The sequence below is a fragment of the Hermetia illucens genome, chromosome 1 (genome assembly GCF_905115235.1).
Source record: "Hermetia illucens chromosome 1, iHerIll2.2.curated.20191125, whole genome shotgun sequence".
In the NCBI taxonomy this organism is placed as follows: domain Eukaryota; kingdom Metazoa; phylum Arthropoda; class Insecta; order Diptera; family Stratiomyidae; genus Hermetia; species Hermetia illucens.
Genome location: NC_051849.1, coordinates 141602548 through 141623412, shown reverse-complemented (window position 1 = coordinate 141623412; position 20865 = coordinate 141602548). Strand labels below are relative to the sequence as shown.

The 20865-nt window shown below is 41.7% G+C and overlaps 1 protein-coding gene across 2 annotated transcripts in view; it reads right to left on the bottom strand.

Annotated features, from left to right (window-relative positions):
* Positions 1-7751: 7751 nt before the first annotated feature.
* The window catches only part of LOC119648171 (signal-induced proliferation-associated 1-like protein 1), a 155860-nt gene continuing 142746 nt past the window's right edge, over positions 7752-20865 (bottom strand). For both annotated transcript variants that reach the window (XM_038049763.1, XM_038049755.1), the window contains exons 2-4: positions 18670-19436; positions 12204-13774; positions 7752-12085 (exon numbers count right to left, since the gene is read on the bottom strand). In XM_038049763.1, coding sequence (XP_037905691.1) covers positions 9384-12085; positions 12204-13774; positions 18670-19421 — 5025 coding nt within the window. In that variant the 5' untranslated portion in view covers positions 19422-19436 and the 3' untranslated portion in view covers positions 7752-9383. The remainder of the gene's footprint in view (positions 12086-12203; positions 13775-18669; positions 19437-20865) is intronic.

Sequence of the window (20865 nt, the reverse complement as noted above, 5' to 3'; positions counted from 1 at the left end):
TGTCCTGCGAAGGTCCAGGTAACTCTGCAAAAATCCACACTTGTTTAACCACTTTTGTAGTTCATTTTGTAATTTACTCCTATCTTAATTAAAAGTACGGGTCAAAACCTTAATGGCACATTTGTAAAGTGGTCCTTATTCGCCATTGATCCCGGATGCTAAATGCATCTGCACTCAATCCCTAAAAGTTGGTGCTTAAATACTCTCAGGATTTTCCTAATTACTATTTAACGATATATAAGTATCTTTTAGTAACTGGATGGATTCATGACTATGCGTTTTTCTGGGGGATTAATGTAGAAACTATACCCACTAATTTCCTAGAAGTAGTCATTGTCATTTTTGAAAGGTGCCGATTTCCTCTTACTGATTTATTTAGATGGTTTTATAGTCATTGCGTTCCGAGATTTTCATGGCTTTTGAAATTATAGGTGGAAACATTTATGAGGCCAATGGACATACGTTTTTGCTTACAAATCAACGAAACCCTTCTGCGGCAACTCGTTGTTAACCTATTAAGGGCTATGCATTTATACCCGATTCATGTACGGAAATCCATGCCCATCTTATACTACCCTAAAGGAGGAAACCAGCTGGATGGGGAAATCGTCAAATTGACAAATTTTGGGAACGCAACATTATTTTCAGACTGACCAAATCTTTTTTAATTTCCCTCTCACCAAAAGTTAAAGATAGGCTATACTTTTGCCTCAATTAAGAGACAACTAGTAATCCATTAACCATATATGTAATATTGCGCAGGTTAAATTTCGATGACCTTTAAAGCCGTCTATATTCTCGGAACATCCTATGTCAATATACTGGGAGAACTTACTGACAATGACGGCAGCGCAATCCCTTACAGTGGATCGACCAGATAATCTAAGTATCGCCCCTACTGGTAGCAAACTTTCGGTTTATATTCTTAGTGCTGTGGTTGTGACTAACCACACTAATAGTCTCCTTTTGAAAGCAGTTTTCCGACTAAATCATACGGTACTTTCCCGAACAAGGTCTAAATTTATATGGTTTCTATAGCTTTGGTTCCTCAGGTTCTTAAATATATAAACAACCCAAAAATTAAATTGTATAAAACATCATTCATAGTGACCCATCTGAACCTTGGATATGATTACAAAAATTTCAATAGATCTTTCGAATAAAACAAATGAGAGAGCGAGTTCAGGTCAATCCGTTACTCTCCGTTCGCCCATATCTACCACAAAGAATTTTTAACACATTATCTTCGACTGAAGTCAATACTTTGTAGCAATTTTTTCCAAATGTCCATCCATCTTCCAATCTTTTGTTAAATTGCCACTCGAAAGGGAATTCGTGGAACTTTAGATCCTAATTTGCCCAACCCGTCGCTTCATTGGCTTATGTGTGTATGGCATGGGGGAGAGGTATAGCCTCTGAGTTACAGGCCGTATGGATCAGGATGATCCAGCCCGAAAAGTCTATAAGGGCAATATCTATGGTAGAAAAAGAAGACGGGGCAGACCTTGCCTGAGATGGAGCGATGGCATAGGTCAGGAAGCCAAACAGCTTTTAGACAGGTTGTCGACACGTTCCAAAGGGGCGTCATAAGATCTGGCTGACTGTGGAGTCGCGGAAGCGGATCCAGGAATGGAAGGGATTGAAGGCTTTAATGACCACTGGGAATGGGATGTATTTTGAGGCCTACATTTCATATAGATGGACCATTATGAATTTTTTTTTTCAAATTTTTTCGTTGAATAAGTTCTGAGAACGAGACCTGTTACACTTTTCGGGGCACACATTTTGAGCCCTCGATGCCTTATTTTTCACCCACTAGTGCAAGGACTTAGATGAAGTCACCTCTAAGGCCTTAGCCTTAGCTGAGCAGTGCTAGCTGGACAATTTGCAGGGGGCATCTATTGTAAGCCTCAGAAATGCGTATGTAGACGGCGACCATCCGGCTACCAGTAGATGTTGTATTGGATGGGTAATATGCCACCTTAGAGAGCAAATCTCTTTGAAGAGACGCTTCAAATGTCTCTTGTACGGACATCTGGCGAGAGGATGCATACGTCGGTCTGACCGATGCAGACGTAGTGCAGATACCGGTCACACTTCCCGGGAATATAACAAACGAATGTTTTGCGAAGAAAGGAGGAGAGGAGGACCTGGACAGCGAGCATATTGCCGGAAGCGGCAAGTATCCTGAGTTCAAAAGGGCGCTAAATGCAGTGCGAAAAAGAGGTTGACTCAACCAACCTCAATCAGTTAAGGGTGCTCAAGACCTGCTTTCGCAGACCACGCCAGAATCGAAAGAAGTGCGGATAATTAGACGATATACGATAACGGGCGAAAAAGGGTCGATGGACGTACATGTTGATTCCCAGCATCAAGGTGTGCATGCAGAGAACGCCTGGTAAAATAAACTATGATTTCACACAGTTTCTCATGAGATGTGGCGGTTACCTTAAATACTCCTGTAGGTTAAACTGGAGAGCTTTCATAACTGTCCCAGCTGCGACGGATTTCCGGAGGACCCGGAGCATGTTTTCTTCCATTGTCCAAGGTTCCCAGAAGAAAAGAGGATTCTAGGGGCGACATTGGGATTTCAAGAGAACTGGAATGCAGTTAATAACATGGTGGGGCGGATTCAATGCAGGTTGAAAGACGAAATACTGTGCGGTGATTCTGCGGGGAGGACAGAGTAAGGGCGTGGTTTTAATTGGCAAAAATCCCACACGTTAGCACATGTGTAGCAGTGTTTTTGGAAGATTTCCACCTCGAAAAAAAAAAGACAGACAGGCAGACATTGAATCGATTCTAATAAGTTTTCGTTGCACACAAAACCTTAATCAAATCGGGAAACCGGGAGCTGAACGCTTCCATTATGAAAGATTTTGTCTATTGCTTATATAAACATGGGCGTTTGTCCCATTTGTGCCTACCTCGTAGGGTTTATGCATTTAGTTTGTCAGACCTTCCACCTGTACTGACATCCGAAGTCTTAGAATGCAATGACAATTATAACTCTGAATAATATTCAATCAAATCAACGTCTTGAAATTTAAGGATTTTGAACGAATATCAATATTTATCTTTGCTCAATATTCTACGCCAAATTTTGTTAAGTGTGGGTTTTTTACCGGCCTCCTGCGTAGAAAGCCGGCATTCTTCAGTCTCTTTTGCAAAGCTGGCTCCGAAGTTTTTACGCTAGCATCATTTATTGAACTGCGGCCCCGCGGTTCCAAGTAGCAATTGCACACAACTTTCCGTTCTGGCCTAGACCTGGTTTTCCTCATTCGTCTATAATTAGCCTGCTTTAAAGAAATCACAGATGAATTTTGCTATATTTTTGGAAATGTGGACTATATGATGAAACTCCCTGAAGACAAGAAATTGCGCTAATTAGATGATTCCCTGTTCTCACTAGTGCAAAAATTGCACGTTTTTTTTTAATTCGAGACATCGTCACATTACAGAATCTAATCACCAAGTTTTGAATTTTGATTAGTTTTGTTCTTTTTTTAATGAAATAATGTTTGCAAATACACCAATCTCACTACATACGCAGCATTTCGTTATTTATTATAATTATTGTGGCGCGGTTCAGCTTTTGCTGATGCAGCGGGATCAAGTGAGTGAATGGAGTGACCAGATAAACCTTTTTATCATCCACTACTACTATGAAATAGCGAATACTGCCTCTTGTTGCACTAGAGATTCGTCGAGCGTTTCTCGCAATATGCCCACGTGATTGTTCAGCGAGTTGCAGACCAGTACCACTTCATGACTCGCAGCGATACGATCCTTGCCGAAGCATTATCCTTCACCGTCCAGGTGAAGTCTCCGCTGAGGTCCGGAACGAATTATAAAAAAAGGTGTATAGAGTTCTCGGAAATCGATCCTCTGCATAGACCACGTTTTCCCAGGCTCTATGTATCTCCAGCAACTCCAAGAATTTTATCTTAAATCAATGATGAGATTGCATCTCGACTGTATGCTGATTTGTCGCTGTTGTGGTGCAGTTGCGGCTGCACGGTCAGAAGATTCGCTTTCGCGTCATTAGTTTCAGTGACCCAAGAGATCCACCATGAAGAATTCGTCTGGAATATCGACGAGACCCATTACGGCCGGACATTGCTAAACTGACTTAAATCAGCTCTGACAATGCAATAGAGTGCAAAGGGTTTAACTTAACTATGCCATCCCCAGTGAGATACCCTTAGTTGAAATTCTGGACACACTAAAACAGAAACTTTCTATTATATGTAGTCGGTTGCGATTGTATGGCGAAAGTCACTCCCAGCCTTGTCCAGAATGTAATGTACACGACAAACCAACGAAGCTTTTTTCAGATCACTCAACGAATCCCAACAGATCGTCCAGACAGTGCAGTTTTCGGTAGCGGAAGCGAAAGAATATTGGGGTGGACTTTGGGTGTTACCCGGCCAGCATGAAGGCACCTGCCATGCTACTTTGCCGGGCATGAAGCTTGTGAATATTACGGAAGAGGAGGTTTGACAAAACAAAAACAGCTCGAAGAACTGAAGGGGCTCAGGTCTAAATCGGGTGCAGAATTTCTAGTAAAAAAAGTTCATCAGTATCCATGGTCGGTTAGCAGTAAGGATAAATCAGGTCATTAGTCGGTCGGAGGAATTTCCATCCTTCCTCACTGCAGCGATTACTTACCTTATCCATAAGAAGGACACGGTGCAGGACTCCGCAGACCCAAGAGTGATTACTTGCTTACCAAACCTCTACAAATTCATAACGTCTATTATTAATGGAACGGTCAATGCGCATCTCGAGAACATGCGCAGACGGACAGAATGTTCCGATAAATAGAACGGCTGCCGAGTAGGGTTAAGGAATCGCAAAGAGCAACTCATTATCGACTTGCTAGTTGTAAGACAAGCAACTAGAGACCAAAGAAACCTCTTTAGTTGCTATATCGATTATGTCGAGGCTTTCGACAGTGTTCCGCATATCTGGCTAATCGATGTCCTACATCTGTATCGCATTGATAAACTAATAAAGTTTTTGGCGACCGTCATGGAAAGGTGGCATACCAGCTTATCAGTGCATTCATCTGAGGGTAGCAACACCTCAGAGCCCATCCGTATAGAGGGGCATCTTCCAAGGGGATTCATTGAGTCCTCGTGGGTTTTGCATAGTACTGAACCCCCTTTCATGGCTACTGAATGATGCTACAGGGCATGGTTTTGCAATAAGTTATGGCCTACGTGCTAAGTGCGAGCTGACACACTTGATGTATTTAGATGACGTCAAGTTGTATGCTGGTAATGACGAATAGTAGACATGTTCAGCTGTGATATTCGGATTGAATTGGGATTAGACAAGTGTGGAATCCAAGCCATTATCATGAGCCGCATGCCGGACATAGCATTGGTGACCTCCGCATTTAAACTATGACCGAGACAGACTTCTGAAAGTATCTAGGAATTCTGCAAGGAACCCATTCTCAAGTTGGTGGTCTGAAGGATGCTCTGCTGTTCGAATTCCTGCGACATAAAGCTGGCACTGAAATACCATCTCTCGGGGAAGAATAAAATAAGCGCATTGAATGTATTCGCTATATCGTCACTGGCTTATGCATTCGGGATATTGTCGTGGACAAAAACTGATCTGGACAACCTGAAACGGCGGATACGGACTCCTATGTCCAAATTCCAAATACATTATCTAAACTCTGCCGCGGAGCGGATGAACCTGCCTCGTGACATCGGAGGTGGGGGCGTGGTTGATGTGGCAGTACAACATTGCTGCCAAGTCAAGAATGTGATAACTCGGAAAATAATAATAACCGTTGGCGCAACAATCCGATCGACTTTCCGCTACGACAGCCCAGTGCTCTAACCACTTGAGCGATCCGGACACTATTTACTTCAACAAAATTTTAAAATCGAAACAAAACTAATGCATATTTTTCAATTAAGGCACTCAAAGAACACTGTTAATTAACTTAATCACATTAATAACTGGCATCTCTCCCGCCTATGTCCGCCTTACCTGGAAAAAGTACCAACCCATTGTTTTATTATGGTAAACTAATAAGGTAATTCCGGCCAATATACATTATTAAGCCACGAACCTACCCAATAAAATAGGACAAAGCCAAATGCAGGAAATGATGAAATTTACAAGTGTGTGTATGGACTACCTTATCTTTTTTCAGATTTTTGGGTTATGTGGTTTCTAAAAACGGATCCTTGAAGTAATTGACCTTTTTCGTAATCCCGCACTCCTCCCATTTGCAACCAATGTCAAAACTAATTTCGGCTTTGGAAAATACTAACCGAGACCTTTCATGTGCTACCCCACATACTAACATCCCACTTTTGGATATATGGGGAATACCTCCCGTAAACTCAACGTAGAACTATGCATGCGAGGGGATTCACAAGTTCCACATTTCTACCAAATTTCGCATCAAGAGGGATAATTGCTTCTGAGATATAAGGTGTGACAGACAGACAGACGGGCGGGTAAACAGACAAACAGCAAAACTATTTTACTAAGGTTTTGTTTTACGCAAAATCTTAAAAACTATGCAATTGTACCCACTCTCCCAAGGGGGCTGACGAATGCGCCCTTAGTGCAGAAGGACAGAGGAGGCGTGTAAGGTTCGCGGAAAATCCTGAAAGAATGAAGTGCATTTCAGTGAATCGAGAATCATTTGCAGTGAACGTGCAGACAACTCAGTGTTTATAGCAATCATATACGCAAATCTTTTCTTCTTTTTCTTCAGCCTTTGTCCCGTTCACAAGCGGGGTCGGCTTCGCCATTTCGCTCTATCGAATGCCTGATCTGGGTGTAATCTCGAGGCTTTCAAATCCCCATCCAGCGTATCAAGCCACCGTTGCTTAGGTCTGCCTTTTGGTCGTTTACCATCGACTTCGATGTTCAAACCAATCTTGGCAAGTGAATTTTCGTTTGCACGAATTGCGTGACCATACCATCGAAGACGCCTCTCTCGCAACTTTTCCACGATCGGTGCAACCCCATATCTTCATTTCGGATGTGATCTAAACGTGTGACGCCACTAGTCCAACGTAACATCTTCGTCTCCATTACCGCAAGACGCCGTTCATTGTCTTTTATGGTCGGCCAACACTCAGAACCATAGAGAGCGACTGGACGGACGACATTGCGGTAAATTTTAGATTTGAGACGTTCGTTGATACGTCGATCACAAAGGACACCAGTTGTGGAACGCCACTTCATCCAGGTTGCGTTAATGCGTGAAGCAATTTCATAACGCAGTTCTCCATTGGCTGATAGCGTTGACCCGAGGTATTTAAATCGTTCAGTTCTGGGCAAATCACTGCCGCTGACAGTGATTGTGCCTGTTTCATGGGGATCGGTCGTCAAAAATTCAGTTTTGTTTAAATTCAATCTGAGACCGTGTTGCATGAGGCGATCATTCCATTTTTGAACAAGTTGCTCGAGATCATTTTTGCTATCAGATGCTAGGAAAACATCATCTGCATAAAGCAGTGTGTAGGGCGCTGGACGTTGGATATCCCGTGTCACGGTGTCCATAACAAGGACAAAGAGGAGTGGTGAGAGGGCACTTCCTTGATGAACACCAACAGAGACACGAAGCGGTTTTGATACACCCGCCATACTTCGAACTTTACTTTTCGGATCGTGGTAGAGCAATTGAACCCAGCGCACGAGTTCTTCATATACGCAAATATCTATGGAGAACATAGAATAATTTAGATAAAGATGAAAACACAAGAATCTTCCAAGTTATATAGAATTTATTATTAATTATATTTTTTACAGAAAAATAAAACTCTTAGAAATTCAAATAACTTTCTTAACAACTATCCTTGCATTTTCAACTATTTAATCCAACTGAATATCCTAAAAATTAACCAAATACTCATATATAATTTACAACAAATCAAAATTATAATGCATTTGCTCTGAAACTGTAGATATCTTTGTAATATTCCTTCTTAAATAGACAAATACTAAAATAATACTTAAAAGAAACTCACAAACGGCTATTCCGCTTAGTCGAAAAATCTTTGTTGCTCGCAATGAATATTTTTACTTCGTTCTTCTGCAAGATAAGAAAAATTGATGCAAGGCTTCAAGTGTTAGATTATTCTTTTGGTATCCTTTTTATAGGAAACCATTCATTTACTTATGTTGCGAAGGACCTCAACTTTTCCCATGCAGGATGTGTCAGTATACAGTTTGAACGGTGAAAATTCGATTTTTGATTCGGTAGAATTTATTTTGAATAACAAGATAGTCTCCCTTATGATTTTTGCCAAAGCACAAAAAGGCATTGTAATTTTGCGGCCAATCAACAAATTACTAGAACTGATTCGTCGTTTATTGCTTATTCTAATTTTATTTTAATGGGAAACTCGGGAGATACCCTCTATAAACATTGTTAAGAGCCTTTTTCGTTGTGAATGCGATTCCTTCAATTTGATTATGTTCTCCAATAATTATTGCTTATCATTGATTGTATGTCAACTACACACTAAATTTCTTGGTGTTATGATTTTCTCCTAATTATGTAATTCGTTTCTAGTGTTTTTTTTTGTAATTTTTATTTATGATGCCGTAATTAAATACTTAAATAAGGTTGTCCATGTTTTTAATTTATTAAGGATCTAAAATTTAATCTTATCGCGGTGATTTTTGGTATAATCTGTTGTTTAGAGAAATAGAAATGTGGAAAGGACGTTCCAGGAAGATATATTTGGGATGTGTAGCACTAAAAAAGAAATGGGTCGCATAGCGTTACGCGAAAAGTGCATTTCTCTTCAATTCGTCAGTGCTATGTAACGCGAAGTCGAATCAATTTCACTGTGAGTACCATAAATAGTTAGAAACAAGATAAATACCGTAATGAATAAACTCTGCCTTATAGGGTTTTGCACCAGCAAAAAGATGAGCCTGTACAGCATTCTACCCAGGAATAGAATATTGAACTCAATTTTCATAGAAACTTCTCCGCTTTTAGTTGAAATTTAGAAATATTGTTTCAAAGTTTGTATCGAACCCCATTACTAAACTTCGAATTCCAGGTCAGAGATTGCAACTGCTGAGAAAACAAAATGATATTTCCAAATTCAGTGATATATTTCCTTTGATTCAGTTTATAATAGAGGCGTTCCCACTAGAAACTGCTCCATTTTTCTAAAGTGCACTTATATGAATTCAAGTTCTCTAAACCGATAGTGAAATCTCTTAAAATAATCGTATGTAAAAAACGCGCGAAAAATACAATAAAAATCTTCAAATTTTTAGTTTTAAACAGTTTAAATAGTTCCAACAAACATTACGCCATACTTTCGTTAAAAACTTTGTAATATAACAAACGTTTTGCTTTTCATTTCTGCAACCCCAAATCATGATTGCCTATCGATGGTTTGAAAAAACCATTCAGTGAAGCGTCGGAGTTGCTGAACAGCGGCCTGGCTTTCATCCTGCAAGCGCCGGTTCTCCTCGGTTAGGCGACGAACAGCGTGTTCTAACGATTTCCGGCGTCGCGTTTCGCGATGCATGCGATCCTCCAATTGTGTTAGTTGCGTTTGAAATTCAGGCATTGACGCCATCAGTTCAACCGAATTCTGTGACGAGGCAGAACTTGAGGGGGGTCCACTTGAAGGGAACATTGCTTGAGATCCTAAAATTTGACTTATGCTGGCTCCAGATGTGCTCGCATCGTCTCCGGCCGCCTGTTGACCGTTTTCCATGGCAAGTTTCCGTTGCTCCTCGTGGAATTGCATCATCATAGCACGCGTTGCTGTGTCTACGAGGCTCGACCAATCCATTTCGTGAGCGTCGAGCACAAGTGGCAGTGGTTGCGAAGAGGCGTGTTCATATTTTTTTCGATGGCTGGCACCGGAATTGCGTCTTTGATTTACTGGGATGGAGGCGCCTCCCTCGCTTATATACAATATATTCTCATCTAATGATTTTTGATTTTCCGCACCGGCTGGCGGGATCGTGGTGCCCGGGTTCTGAGAAATTACTGTCGCCGGTCGTGCTGTGGTGAATATCACTTCAGCTTTCTCGCTGTCGCACGTGTTTGAATCGGACTTCCGAAGTTCAGGTACAGGTTGTTGTCCCAGGTTGATGCCTTCACGAGACCGAGATTTATTCTTAAGCATAAACTCTTCAGCTGGTTGAGCTGCCTTTAATCCACCGCCAATATTCGAGATATTCCCCAGGCTGTGACTATTGGCGATGTTCTTCTGGTTTTTTATGTGATTTCCGTTAATGAAATTATCGTCGACTGTCATATAATCAGGGTTGATAAGCTTCATAAGATCCTCCTGGAGAGTGCTCCCCGCATAATTAACGCTATTTCTCTGAAGCAAATGGGCATGGTTGCGTTGAGTGACTCCTGGGCGGAGTTTTGCTGCCACAGATGTCGACAAAGCTTCACTGTGAGGTCGAGGACTGTTGTTTCGGCTCGACGAATTAGATGAAGAAACAGTGCCGCTTCCGCTCTTCAATTTTTGAATGTTAGAGGAAGTAACAGACCTTCGGAGACGTGGTGATATATCCGTTGCGATTTCATCGTCTGTCGATATGCTTTTGTTGTATATCGGCTCATGATTGATGGAATTCGTGTCAGTATCGTTGCCATTGTTCGTTGACATACTTAAACTTTTCAGCATATGCTCTGCCTCTCCGACTGATTTATGAATTTGGGTTGAAGGAGCCTTAGTGATCAAGTACTCAACATTGGCCATTCGAGGAGCAGGCCGGTTGTGCTCGTTGATAGTCAGCGATACTTTGGTCGGGTCGTGTATTGAAAGTGGACGTGGTGTGCCAGACATCAATGGTAGCGAGGCTGATTCAAGCAATTTTGGGTGGCCGCCAGCATTACTATTGATATGGTGTTGTTGCGGATGATGCGCCGGTTGCTGTTGCTGGGACTGATGATGTGGGTGTTGATCAACTACATTTTCAAGGATATCATACCAGCGATCGTCGTTCGAGGAATGTCCTGAAGACGAGCTCGTTAATGTGCCCATATCAGTAAATTGTCGTATATGCTCGTTTGGTACACTGAATGAACGGGAGCTGCTTCCGGTCCCATAGCCAGAACTGTTACTTGACCTGGGTGGGGAGAAATTCCTCTCGTACCTTCGCCGGTGATTAGCCGAAGGTTGTTGTAGCTGCGCATTTGAAGATTTTTTTGAACTTTTCACTGCAATTGGTGCTTCTGTGCTGGGAATATTACTTTCATAATCAGTTTCATAATTCATGACATTGAATTTGCAATTCTGTGTGAAACACCCACGGCGGGGTGTGAAATCTGCAAACGACTCGATTACGGTAACGGTTACTTGAGCTGAAGTCTTAAGCAAGTCGACCATTTGGTCATGTGACAGAGTGGCTACTGCGATTTTGCATATTTCAACCAATCGGTAGCCTTGTCGCAACCCCGCTGCCCAAGCCTGTCCGGACGTTTCTACTTGCGTCACCACTCCGTCCGGTTGCACGTGAAACCCCAACTGCCCCATTGGATTCCTCCGAAGATTCAATTCCAGTGCACCACACCCGGGCGTCACCGATCTCAGCCTTTCAATCACTTCTAATTGCTCATCTCGCTCTCCGCAATCTCTCATGTTAATCGTTACACATTCTCCTTGATGGTGATAAATCCGTAGCGAATTACCAGATGTTGACCACCCAAGAACTGCTTTTGTAGGAGTCACGAACACAATTTGCCTGCTACATTCTTCAATGAGGACGAAAGTATCTGCCGAGATACCCAAGAAACAGTCGACGGCCGTCGAGAGACCACTGTCTTGCAGTACGACTTGCCAACAGAAAGCCGCACGTTGTACGGCATCTCCGGAAAATCGGGGCTTAGCCTTCTCCTTCTTTTTACTGGGAAAAATAGAAAACTTTGCGCCCGTTTCGACAAGCGTCGTGGTGCAATAGTTGCTAGTCAGATCTTTTAAATACTCCTGACGAGTTCGGGTTGCCATTGTAGCGAATTTCTCTGAACGATGGGCGGCGTTTTCCGCATTTATAATTTTCGCTAAAAGCAGATCAACGAACTGTTTTCCACGAGGGAAGGTCGCCCCGGCTAAAAGAGAAGAAAAATCCATTAAAACAATGTAGATATTGGCCCAAAATAAATGGCCATAGCAAAATTAGCAAATATAAATATTGAAGAATATTTAAAAATAAAAAAATAGACTCACCTGGTATTGGAGGTCCAAACACAGGAACATCTTTTGATCGTGAAACAGCGATCCTATAACAAGTAGATTCCGTTAAAGGTTTCACGGCTTGAATTATGATGAACACATGCTGAAACTGGCTCCTTATGTTCTTCGGTGTGAATGGTCGTGCACCTGGTTCTTGGAAAACAATCGTCACTATGTCATTCCCAATGTGTCGCTTTCTAAGCAATTGTTGTCGATTGTTGGGCGTAAAGGGGAGCATCGTCGAGACGTGGAACATTATTTCACAGTCTTGGTACGTGGCGTATAAAGAATGTGTTCCAGTTGAATCCGTTTTATTATCCAATCCGCCGCGATAGTTTTCGAAGCCTTTAAGTCGGACTCGCTTTCCTATGGTGTTCAGAAATTCAATGAACTCCGGCCCTGCTTCTTCGTTGTTGTACATATCCTCTTCGGATGATTGACCTGCTTTACAGTATAGTATTCCTACTTTGTACTTATTCGTTAGTCCTTGCTCGTCTAACTTCATCAATTGTTGCTCACACTGTGGCGTATTCACACCCAAACGTAGGCAATTCAGCTGAACTTCAGGTGCAACATATTCTAAAACATCTTTGGTAGTGACAGGCTTGCCAACGCCTCGGGGATTTGGAATTGAATCTTCAATAATGGAGCCTCGCAACGTCAGGAGTTCCGAAGTTCTAATAATCAAACGATATTGATAATGAGAGGAAGTGTTATCCACACTTTCGTGGAGTTTCTCCCGTTTAACCGAAATGGCAACCGGCCCCAGTTGTTCGTCCATTCCAAACCAATTCTGGTGGTCTTCGCCATGAAAATACTGTCGGTAGTAACGCGCTCCATGATCTACAGTTTCGATTGCCCGCGGTCCTTTCTGGTAGGGGCACGTTTGCTTCCACAAGCTCTCATTAGGTAAACTCTCCAAAATTGAAACACCGCACGCTAGGGTTGGCCTGTGAATAGCTCTTCGTTGCTGGCCCGCTTTCATTGAAGAACTGTGGATTCGAGTCAAACTGACCTCGCGCTCCTCCTCTCCCCCAATTTCATTTCGAAAGTATGGACAATTTTCAAGTAACTCATTAGCTTGTCCATCTCCGAAGTCTTCGTCTCCACTATCAGCATCAGGTGTAGCTGAGCGGGCGGTCATCATTGAGGCCGCTGAGGCCCCGGTGGTTGTATTTCGCCTACGTGCCAGAAGAAGACCTCTCAATTTAGCTGCATAGCCCAGGTTGGCTGTGAGACTTTGGCAATCATAGTGGGCAAAAGCGCGTCTCCTTTGTCTTTCTTCAATGTCTGCTGAATTTGTTGAAGCGCTGTGTGAAGCCATACTCGTGCTGCTGACGTTTGGAATGCTTGATGTTAAAATGTTTGACGATACGCTTAAATATGTGCTCATGAGAAGACGCTCTTCTGTGGGAGAAGTCAAAGCTGGTGGTTTATTTGGTTGATTATTGGTTTTTGGAGCATTTCCCGATCCAGGACCCCAAAGTCGGTGTAACTTTGTTCGAAACTTTGGACTTGTCGGCCGATCCAAATTATTCTGTTCGTCACTGTTGCTTTGGTGTAAACTGGAAAAAGAAAGAAAATTGTAGTATGTTCGGTGAATCATCGATTAACTGACTTTGATTTGCGAAGTTTTGTTGACATTAACAACTTTCGCTGTTGATAGGAGGGATATTGTTGGTATGACGGTTTGGACAGTTAAAAAGAGTGGGAAAATGCTGCTTAATGTCTGTTAGAAATGGATAAATAAAGATCAGATTCTGCAGTTTCAGAAGTTCAAGGTGTCGATATTCGGCTCGAAGAGTAGATACAAAAATCCTCAGGTGATCCTGGTGGCAATCGCCCATAATTCAACACGCCAGATGTTCGTCTAGTTGTGTCCAAAGGCGATTAAATTGGAAATATATTTGCGGACTAATCATTTGGTAGCCCAAAGGATAAAGACGAATCTTATCTTTTTGAAATATATGTATTATCCTCAATCATCGCAGTGTTGAGGGAAAGATTCGTCCACCGAAGTCCAATACGATAAGCGTCCATGGGCGGACAACAGGTACTTCGAAGAACCAGTCCGAGAGAATTAACGCGCACGGAGAGAGAGAGGAAGTAGTTATATTCCTGCTGAGTCTCAGCTGGCGATGACTAAAACCGGCCTTGACGGGGTCCCCGTGGAACTACTGTACTTAGTGCAGCAACCGAATGGGAAACGACCGACTCCATTATTCGCAAGCTTCAGGTCTATGTGACGTATCGTCGGGTTGATATGACTTGAGATAGTTTTAGCGAAAAGTTTCATCAGCGCACGGTCTAGGCTCATATTGATTAGAAAGTGACGATTAATAAGTTATTCATCGAAAAGGAATGACCATTAGATAGTTGGCCATGCTATGCACCGTAGTTTGCTAGTTGTTCAGAATTTAATGGCGCAGCACAGTATAGGAGAAATGTAGATCTCTCAGCAATTCTTAGCTCTGTTTTTTAAACACCACAACATCTGTATTTCTAAAACCTAGCTGGATTGTAAGATTTTGAATTCTCAGTCCTTCAAAGACTTTTGCTGTGTCAGAGACGAGACGGCTTTAGGAGCAATTAATGATAGCATTCTGATCGCAGTTAAACCTGCACCACCTAATGTCTTCCTCTTTCCCATACCACTATATAACTCTAAGTATCCGGTGTGCCCAAAGCAAGTCCATTTAATATTCGCTCTGCATATACCCCCGCTTTAGTTCCTCTTACTTGTCCAATGAATTCTTTGGTAAGTGATCGAAGCCCTAACTGTAGTGCTTTCCTCTCCACCCTTCATTGATATTAACCTCCTTGTGCCCATTTGACCTAACATTCACGACTCCCCAAAACCTTACTATTCATTCCTTTCACTCTTCTCGTTCGTTCAACTTCACTATAGATCACTTAAATCTTGTTCTCTCTAAGCTGTCTATGTCAAACCAATCAATGCATATTTCTCCCCTCTTTGCATTTGCTCATTTTCCTAGCCTATCGAAAGAAGCCCTCATTATCCCCATACATAATGGGGGCGATCATACTCTCGTTGAGAATCGCCGTCGGTTCAGAGCTGCTTCGTGTTCAAATGTCTAGATTTTTGCACGTTATCTACTTGTTTTTTTTTTAAATCCTTCGGCTTTGTAAATCATACTTTATTTCTGTAAAAATTCTCTTTGATCATGATTTCTGCCTAAACGATTTCTAGAGGGTGTGCAATGCTTTCAAAGGTGTTATTGCTGATTTTTAAATGTCCCATTTCTCAAATTGTAATGAGAAATGCTAAAAAATAAGTGGACATTTTCAATTTAGCGTTTAACTTTCCCAATATATCTAGATAATTTGACGGCCCGCCTGGAAGTTAGGTTAATAGCTATGCGAGTTGATCTTAGATTAGACTCTTCCCACACTCGGTGGGAGAGGCTGATTTGGTTACACAAGACCAATAAATACCCGATAGATCCATCAACCACCTACCCGATGTGTTTCCTGTCACTATGGTGCTCATTTACGATGGAATATTTCTTATTACAAGATTAGGATAACTTTAGGAATTTACGGCCAATACCATGAGCGTGGAAATAAATTTCCTTTAGCAAATGTTCTGTAGCAATATTGGACTACGAAAATGCGTCAGCGTAATCGGCACTACGCTCTACTACAGAATCCTACTCTCACCTACACCTTGAGCAATGTTAAGCAACAAACGAGAAATGGTCAACGACGAGTTGTCTGAGCCGTAAAATAGATATGAGTCGACTGGTCCTCCAGATATTGCTTCAGTAGAGTGATGGGCTTTACGCTCTACTACCGAATGTTAAGCAGCAGACGAGAAATCGTCAACGCCGAATTTTCTGGGCCATAAAATAGTCCTCCAGCTTGGAGGCTATGCAACAAGCACAATATAGCATTGGAACCCAAAATTCCCCTTCGGATTGGAGATACAACCTCAACTACGGTAACGGTAAAACGACTAAGAGGTTGGAACCTAAAACGTGCGCCCTCTCTTCAGAAGTGGCGCTCTCAATCATTGCACAGGTAAAAAAGTACAAGATAAATGTCTTGACCTTTCAGGAAGTTAAGCGAAGGGAAATCACTCAACAAGAAATTGATGTGCTTCGAGCGAAAACCAAATTTTTCAACGTTTGGTTAAATAACGTTTATGCTCTAAATGGGGAGAAGGACGATTCAGTAAAAAACTAATTCTACAGTCAGTTTGAGGCAGCATTTAATTCGCTTCCCCCGAAAGATAAGAAGATAATGTGTACTCGGAAACTGCATCGCAAAGATCGAAGGGGGTCCGCGCAGCGAGGGAGTCTTGAACATGATGCAAAGGAAAAATCAATTGGCACAATATTTCGAGGAGTTACTCAATATAATAGCCAGCTCGATCTTCGCACATAGAAGGACCAGAAGTCTATCCAATTATCTTCACTCAAAGAAGTCAAGGATGAATTAAAAACGCGAAATGGCTGTGGAACTATTAAAGGTAAGAAGTGTGGGAATAACGGCTAAGCTTCATGAGCTCACAAACACTATTTGCTCTGACAACACCATGCATTATTTTTAAACGAGTCGGAACACCTTAAGCTCGCGCTTTGGGTATAAAGGTTTTGTGTTCATCTTACAATATATGAGAAACTTCTCTATTTATGCAGATATTAAAACCGGATGTATTTTGAGGCCTAGATTTCGTAGAGATGCATTACTGTGTTTTTTTTTCAGATTTTTCGGTTGGATAGGTTTTGAGAACGAGAACTGTTACACTTTTTCATGGTCATATTTTGAGCACTCCCTTCCCTAAGTTTCAGCCAAGATTTGATACCCCACTTGTCCAAATTTTGTGAAAAAGAAAGTTTGCACCCTCCATTGACATGTATGGGGACCCCACCCCCCCAAACTTAATACAAATTAGCGTCACTTGCTTCATGTAAAGGGGACAACAGATCACATGCTCCTACCAATTTTCGTGATAATCGGTCTAGCCGTTTCTGAATAAATCGGGTGTGACAGACAGGCAGACAGACAGACGGACAGACAGACAACGACTCGATTCTAATAAGGTTTTGTGATTACACAAAACAAAATGACAAACTCTGATGCGAGAACTATACAGGTATATAGTTGTTGTGTACAAGTAATAAAATGCTGTCGAAAATAATTAAAAGAGGACTTTAATCCTTTTCAAATGCCAAGAAGGACTCCAAAGAGGAAAGTCAAAGATTGATGAGACATATTTAGCAAAACTGATATTGAAGAAGTGCTGGGAATATAACGTTAATGCCCACTAAATTTTCGTTGATTTCAAACAGGCATGCGACAGTATCGATCGCTAGTCTAGCATTCAGTTGTCGCAGCACAGGCTCTGGATTAAAGCAAGCGAGGGGCTGGTCTCAACATTATTCGATATCGCTCTGGAGTATGTAGTTCGAAGGATGTCAGTGGATCTAAATGGTATGCGGATGATACAAATATTAAGGCACGACCGTAAGGGAATGCGAACATATAAACGAACGAAGACCAACATGACACAAACCAGGAGAAAGAGGCCAATTAGATAAAATCCGACACTAAACAACTACAACTTCTAAAAATTTGACAGTTTTGTGTGCTTAGACACAACTTCCACATGGAACAACATCAAAATAGACGGATGCCAATAAAACATTTTACCTCGTACTGCCAATTAAAAAAAAGTAAAAATACACACCCAAAAATAAATTTCGAAATATGTATATAAAAGTTTGATTGGGATAACAAGCCCAGGATTACAGGGACGATAGACCAGAACGAAGAGCAAAAAATCAATGTTTTTAAATATGAAATCCTCAGGAATTCCCAGACATAAAACCAAGGTAGAAGGAAAATATCCATGAGGAAAATGTCGAAATAGATGGGAGGACTCAGAGGACAACGCAAGTTACAAAATGTTGGATTCCAAAAACGATGTTTTCGGGAACCAAAGGATTGACATCGGACTGTAGCGTCATAGAAGATTTCAATTTACTTTATCTTTTGTGTTTTGAGGGCACTAATGAACGGTAGTATAATTTCGCAAACACCACCATCACATAAATAAAGTCCGGTAACTTAGTTTTAAATCTGAGACACATATCAATGATGGTTGAGTCGAAATCTGGCGGGTCATTATATTTTATTCATTAATTGGCAGGTGGTCAGGAAGAAGTGCGAGGATGGTTCCTGGTGATTGTGGGCTCATATCTACGCATCAATACAGGATTGCTTTACATCAACTTTACCGATATATCATGGAGCTCTGTCAGGTTTTCATTGAATCTTATCAAGCACAAATCATCAAGGCTACATGAACTGACATGCTGTTCAGAAATATTTAACAAAGAGCCAATCGGTAAGTATAACTGGCAACAAGTATGTCTAGAATGTAAATACTTTCATGAAAACGATAAATTATAAAATGCATAACATCACAAATTACCTTAACTCTCCATTCGGTTTTGTATTCGGCAATAACCCTGCTGCCGTTGTCTGGTGATGATCCAATAATTTTCCCTTAAGAAATTCAGCCGGACCCGGCGATCTTTGGTCTGTTCCTATAACTCCGAGAACTGCTGGCCGATAGTCTTGCAACATTGCAAAGAAACTTTCGCTAGTGGTTGCCGAAGTAGCTGAGGGTGATATAACATCAAGAGATCCATGACTCCCATACTCCCGTCTTAAGGTGCCATTGCCCCCACTGCCACTCGTCGATTTCACTGCCTCACCATTGCTGCCTCCTCCGTTCGCATCGTGTTGCCGATTAGAGTGCTGATCATGTTGCAACTCCAAACTAGAACTGCTCCTGTATAGATGCTCTGGATAGACATAGAGTCGTTGATTTCCGTTGCATTGCGTGGAAATACCGTTGCCGTTGGTACCGCCTGCACTTGTCGGGCGACTTGTATAGTGTCGTTCATGGGCTGAGTTTCGCGGTGCAGACAATCCTGCCCCAACTCGTGCTTTCAGAACATTGCTGTTGTAGTATTCAACAGCTTGTAATGTTTGTTCCCGAGCAGATCCAGATCGTGGTCTGTGGCCGGTCAACGGCTGATGGTGGTTGGAATTGATCGACGGAGGGTTTGATGACGATGTAATCGAAGTAGACATCATACATGAGGAAAGTTCATTTTGACTGGTAATGGATCTTGGCTGTGGTGCCCCGATACCACAATCGCGTTCAACACCAATCATCCCATTGTCAATGTCCTGAAAATAAAGAAATACTTAATTAATGATTTGTTCAGAGTAATATAACAGAAAGAAAAATGGTATTTTGCTCAATCCATTCTAGGAAACTTTTTTTTAGAGAATTGCGAATGTGCCTATGGAAAAAAAACCCTTTGCCCCTTGAACACATAACACATAATTATTTAGAAACCATCCTTTCCTCATAAAATTGTATCCAATGATACGATTCAAACAGTATTCGCTTTCATATGCAAAGAAAACTGCCTCGTGTTGTCTTCAGCATAAACAGCAACGAACTTTGATGTGACCCTTGTGGTACTTCGTCTCAACATTCCAACACAGTCACACTTCAAACAGTAGCGTTTTATTAAGGCCTATTTATGTTATGGGGCCACACAAAAGTTCCGCATGTGGGCAAATATTTATGCTACGGTTCGTCGCATCGCATGCCATGCAGACTAAACTGACAAAATAATGCTTTTCCCTGTTTAGATCTAGCACTTTTGCCTCAGTGCTCGACGCATATGACTGCATCGCATCTGATAAAAGCAGATATGTAGATGATAATCTGAGCACTAAAGCAATGAAAAAGTGAAAAACAGCATCACATCGTCTCCATTCTTTCGACAACTATGGTCCATAATGTGTGATGAAAGTTTGTTATGTTCATTGCAGTATTAGACTTTGGTATTGTGGATAATATATGGAAACATGTAAGGTACTACCATGTGTAAAGATTTAATGACTCCCTGGACGATACATGACGCGTCCATATAGCGCAAGTTGTTGTTGTTTTGCTTTGCATCGTCCATGAAGCATATGATGCTCCCGATTCGGATACCTCCTCTAGCGTGGCGGCTTACATGATGCATTAGTTCACAGACGATTTTCTGACGACAATTTCCGAGATAAATTCAATGGATTATGTATTCAACATGCATTTCAACAGGTTATTCATCTTGTTCTCGCCATGCTTTGTGTAATTATTTCTGTATTTATATTCTAATTTTGAGACAATTCCGTTATTTTACAGCGTGCCTAAGAGAGGTTAATCACCCCACACAGAAAAGGTTCGAGATTTTCTTGGTTCTGGTTGACGAGACGTCCAGTTTCAATTATTTAATATTTTGATACTAGCTTGCATGCTAGACATACGGTAATGATATGTAATTAGGGTATAGAGAAGAGCGGCATCAAAGGTTGTCCTGGAGATACACAGTGCATGTTGTGCAAGGAGAAAAAGGGACTGGAAGACCAGCATGTTGCGTGCAGTTACAGGTATCCGGCTTCATAAAGATAAAAAGCGCTACAATATAATATAAGGAGGTTCTAGACAGTCTGGTGTTGGACGCTAGAGACCACAGTCCTAAAGTAAGAGCCGACGATTTCAACGCGGGGACCTTCATGTGTGGAAAGCCTAGTGACGAACACGAGGGGCCAAAATCAT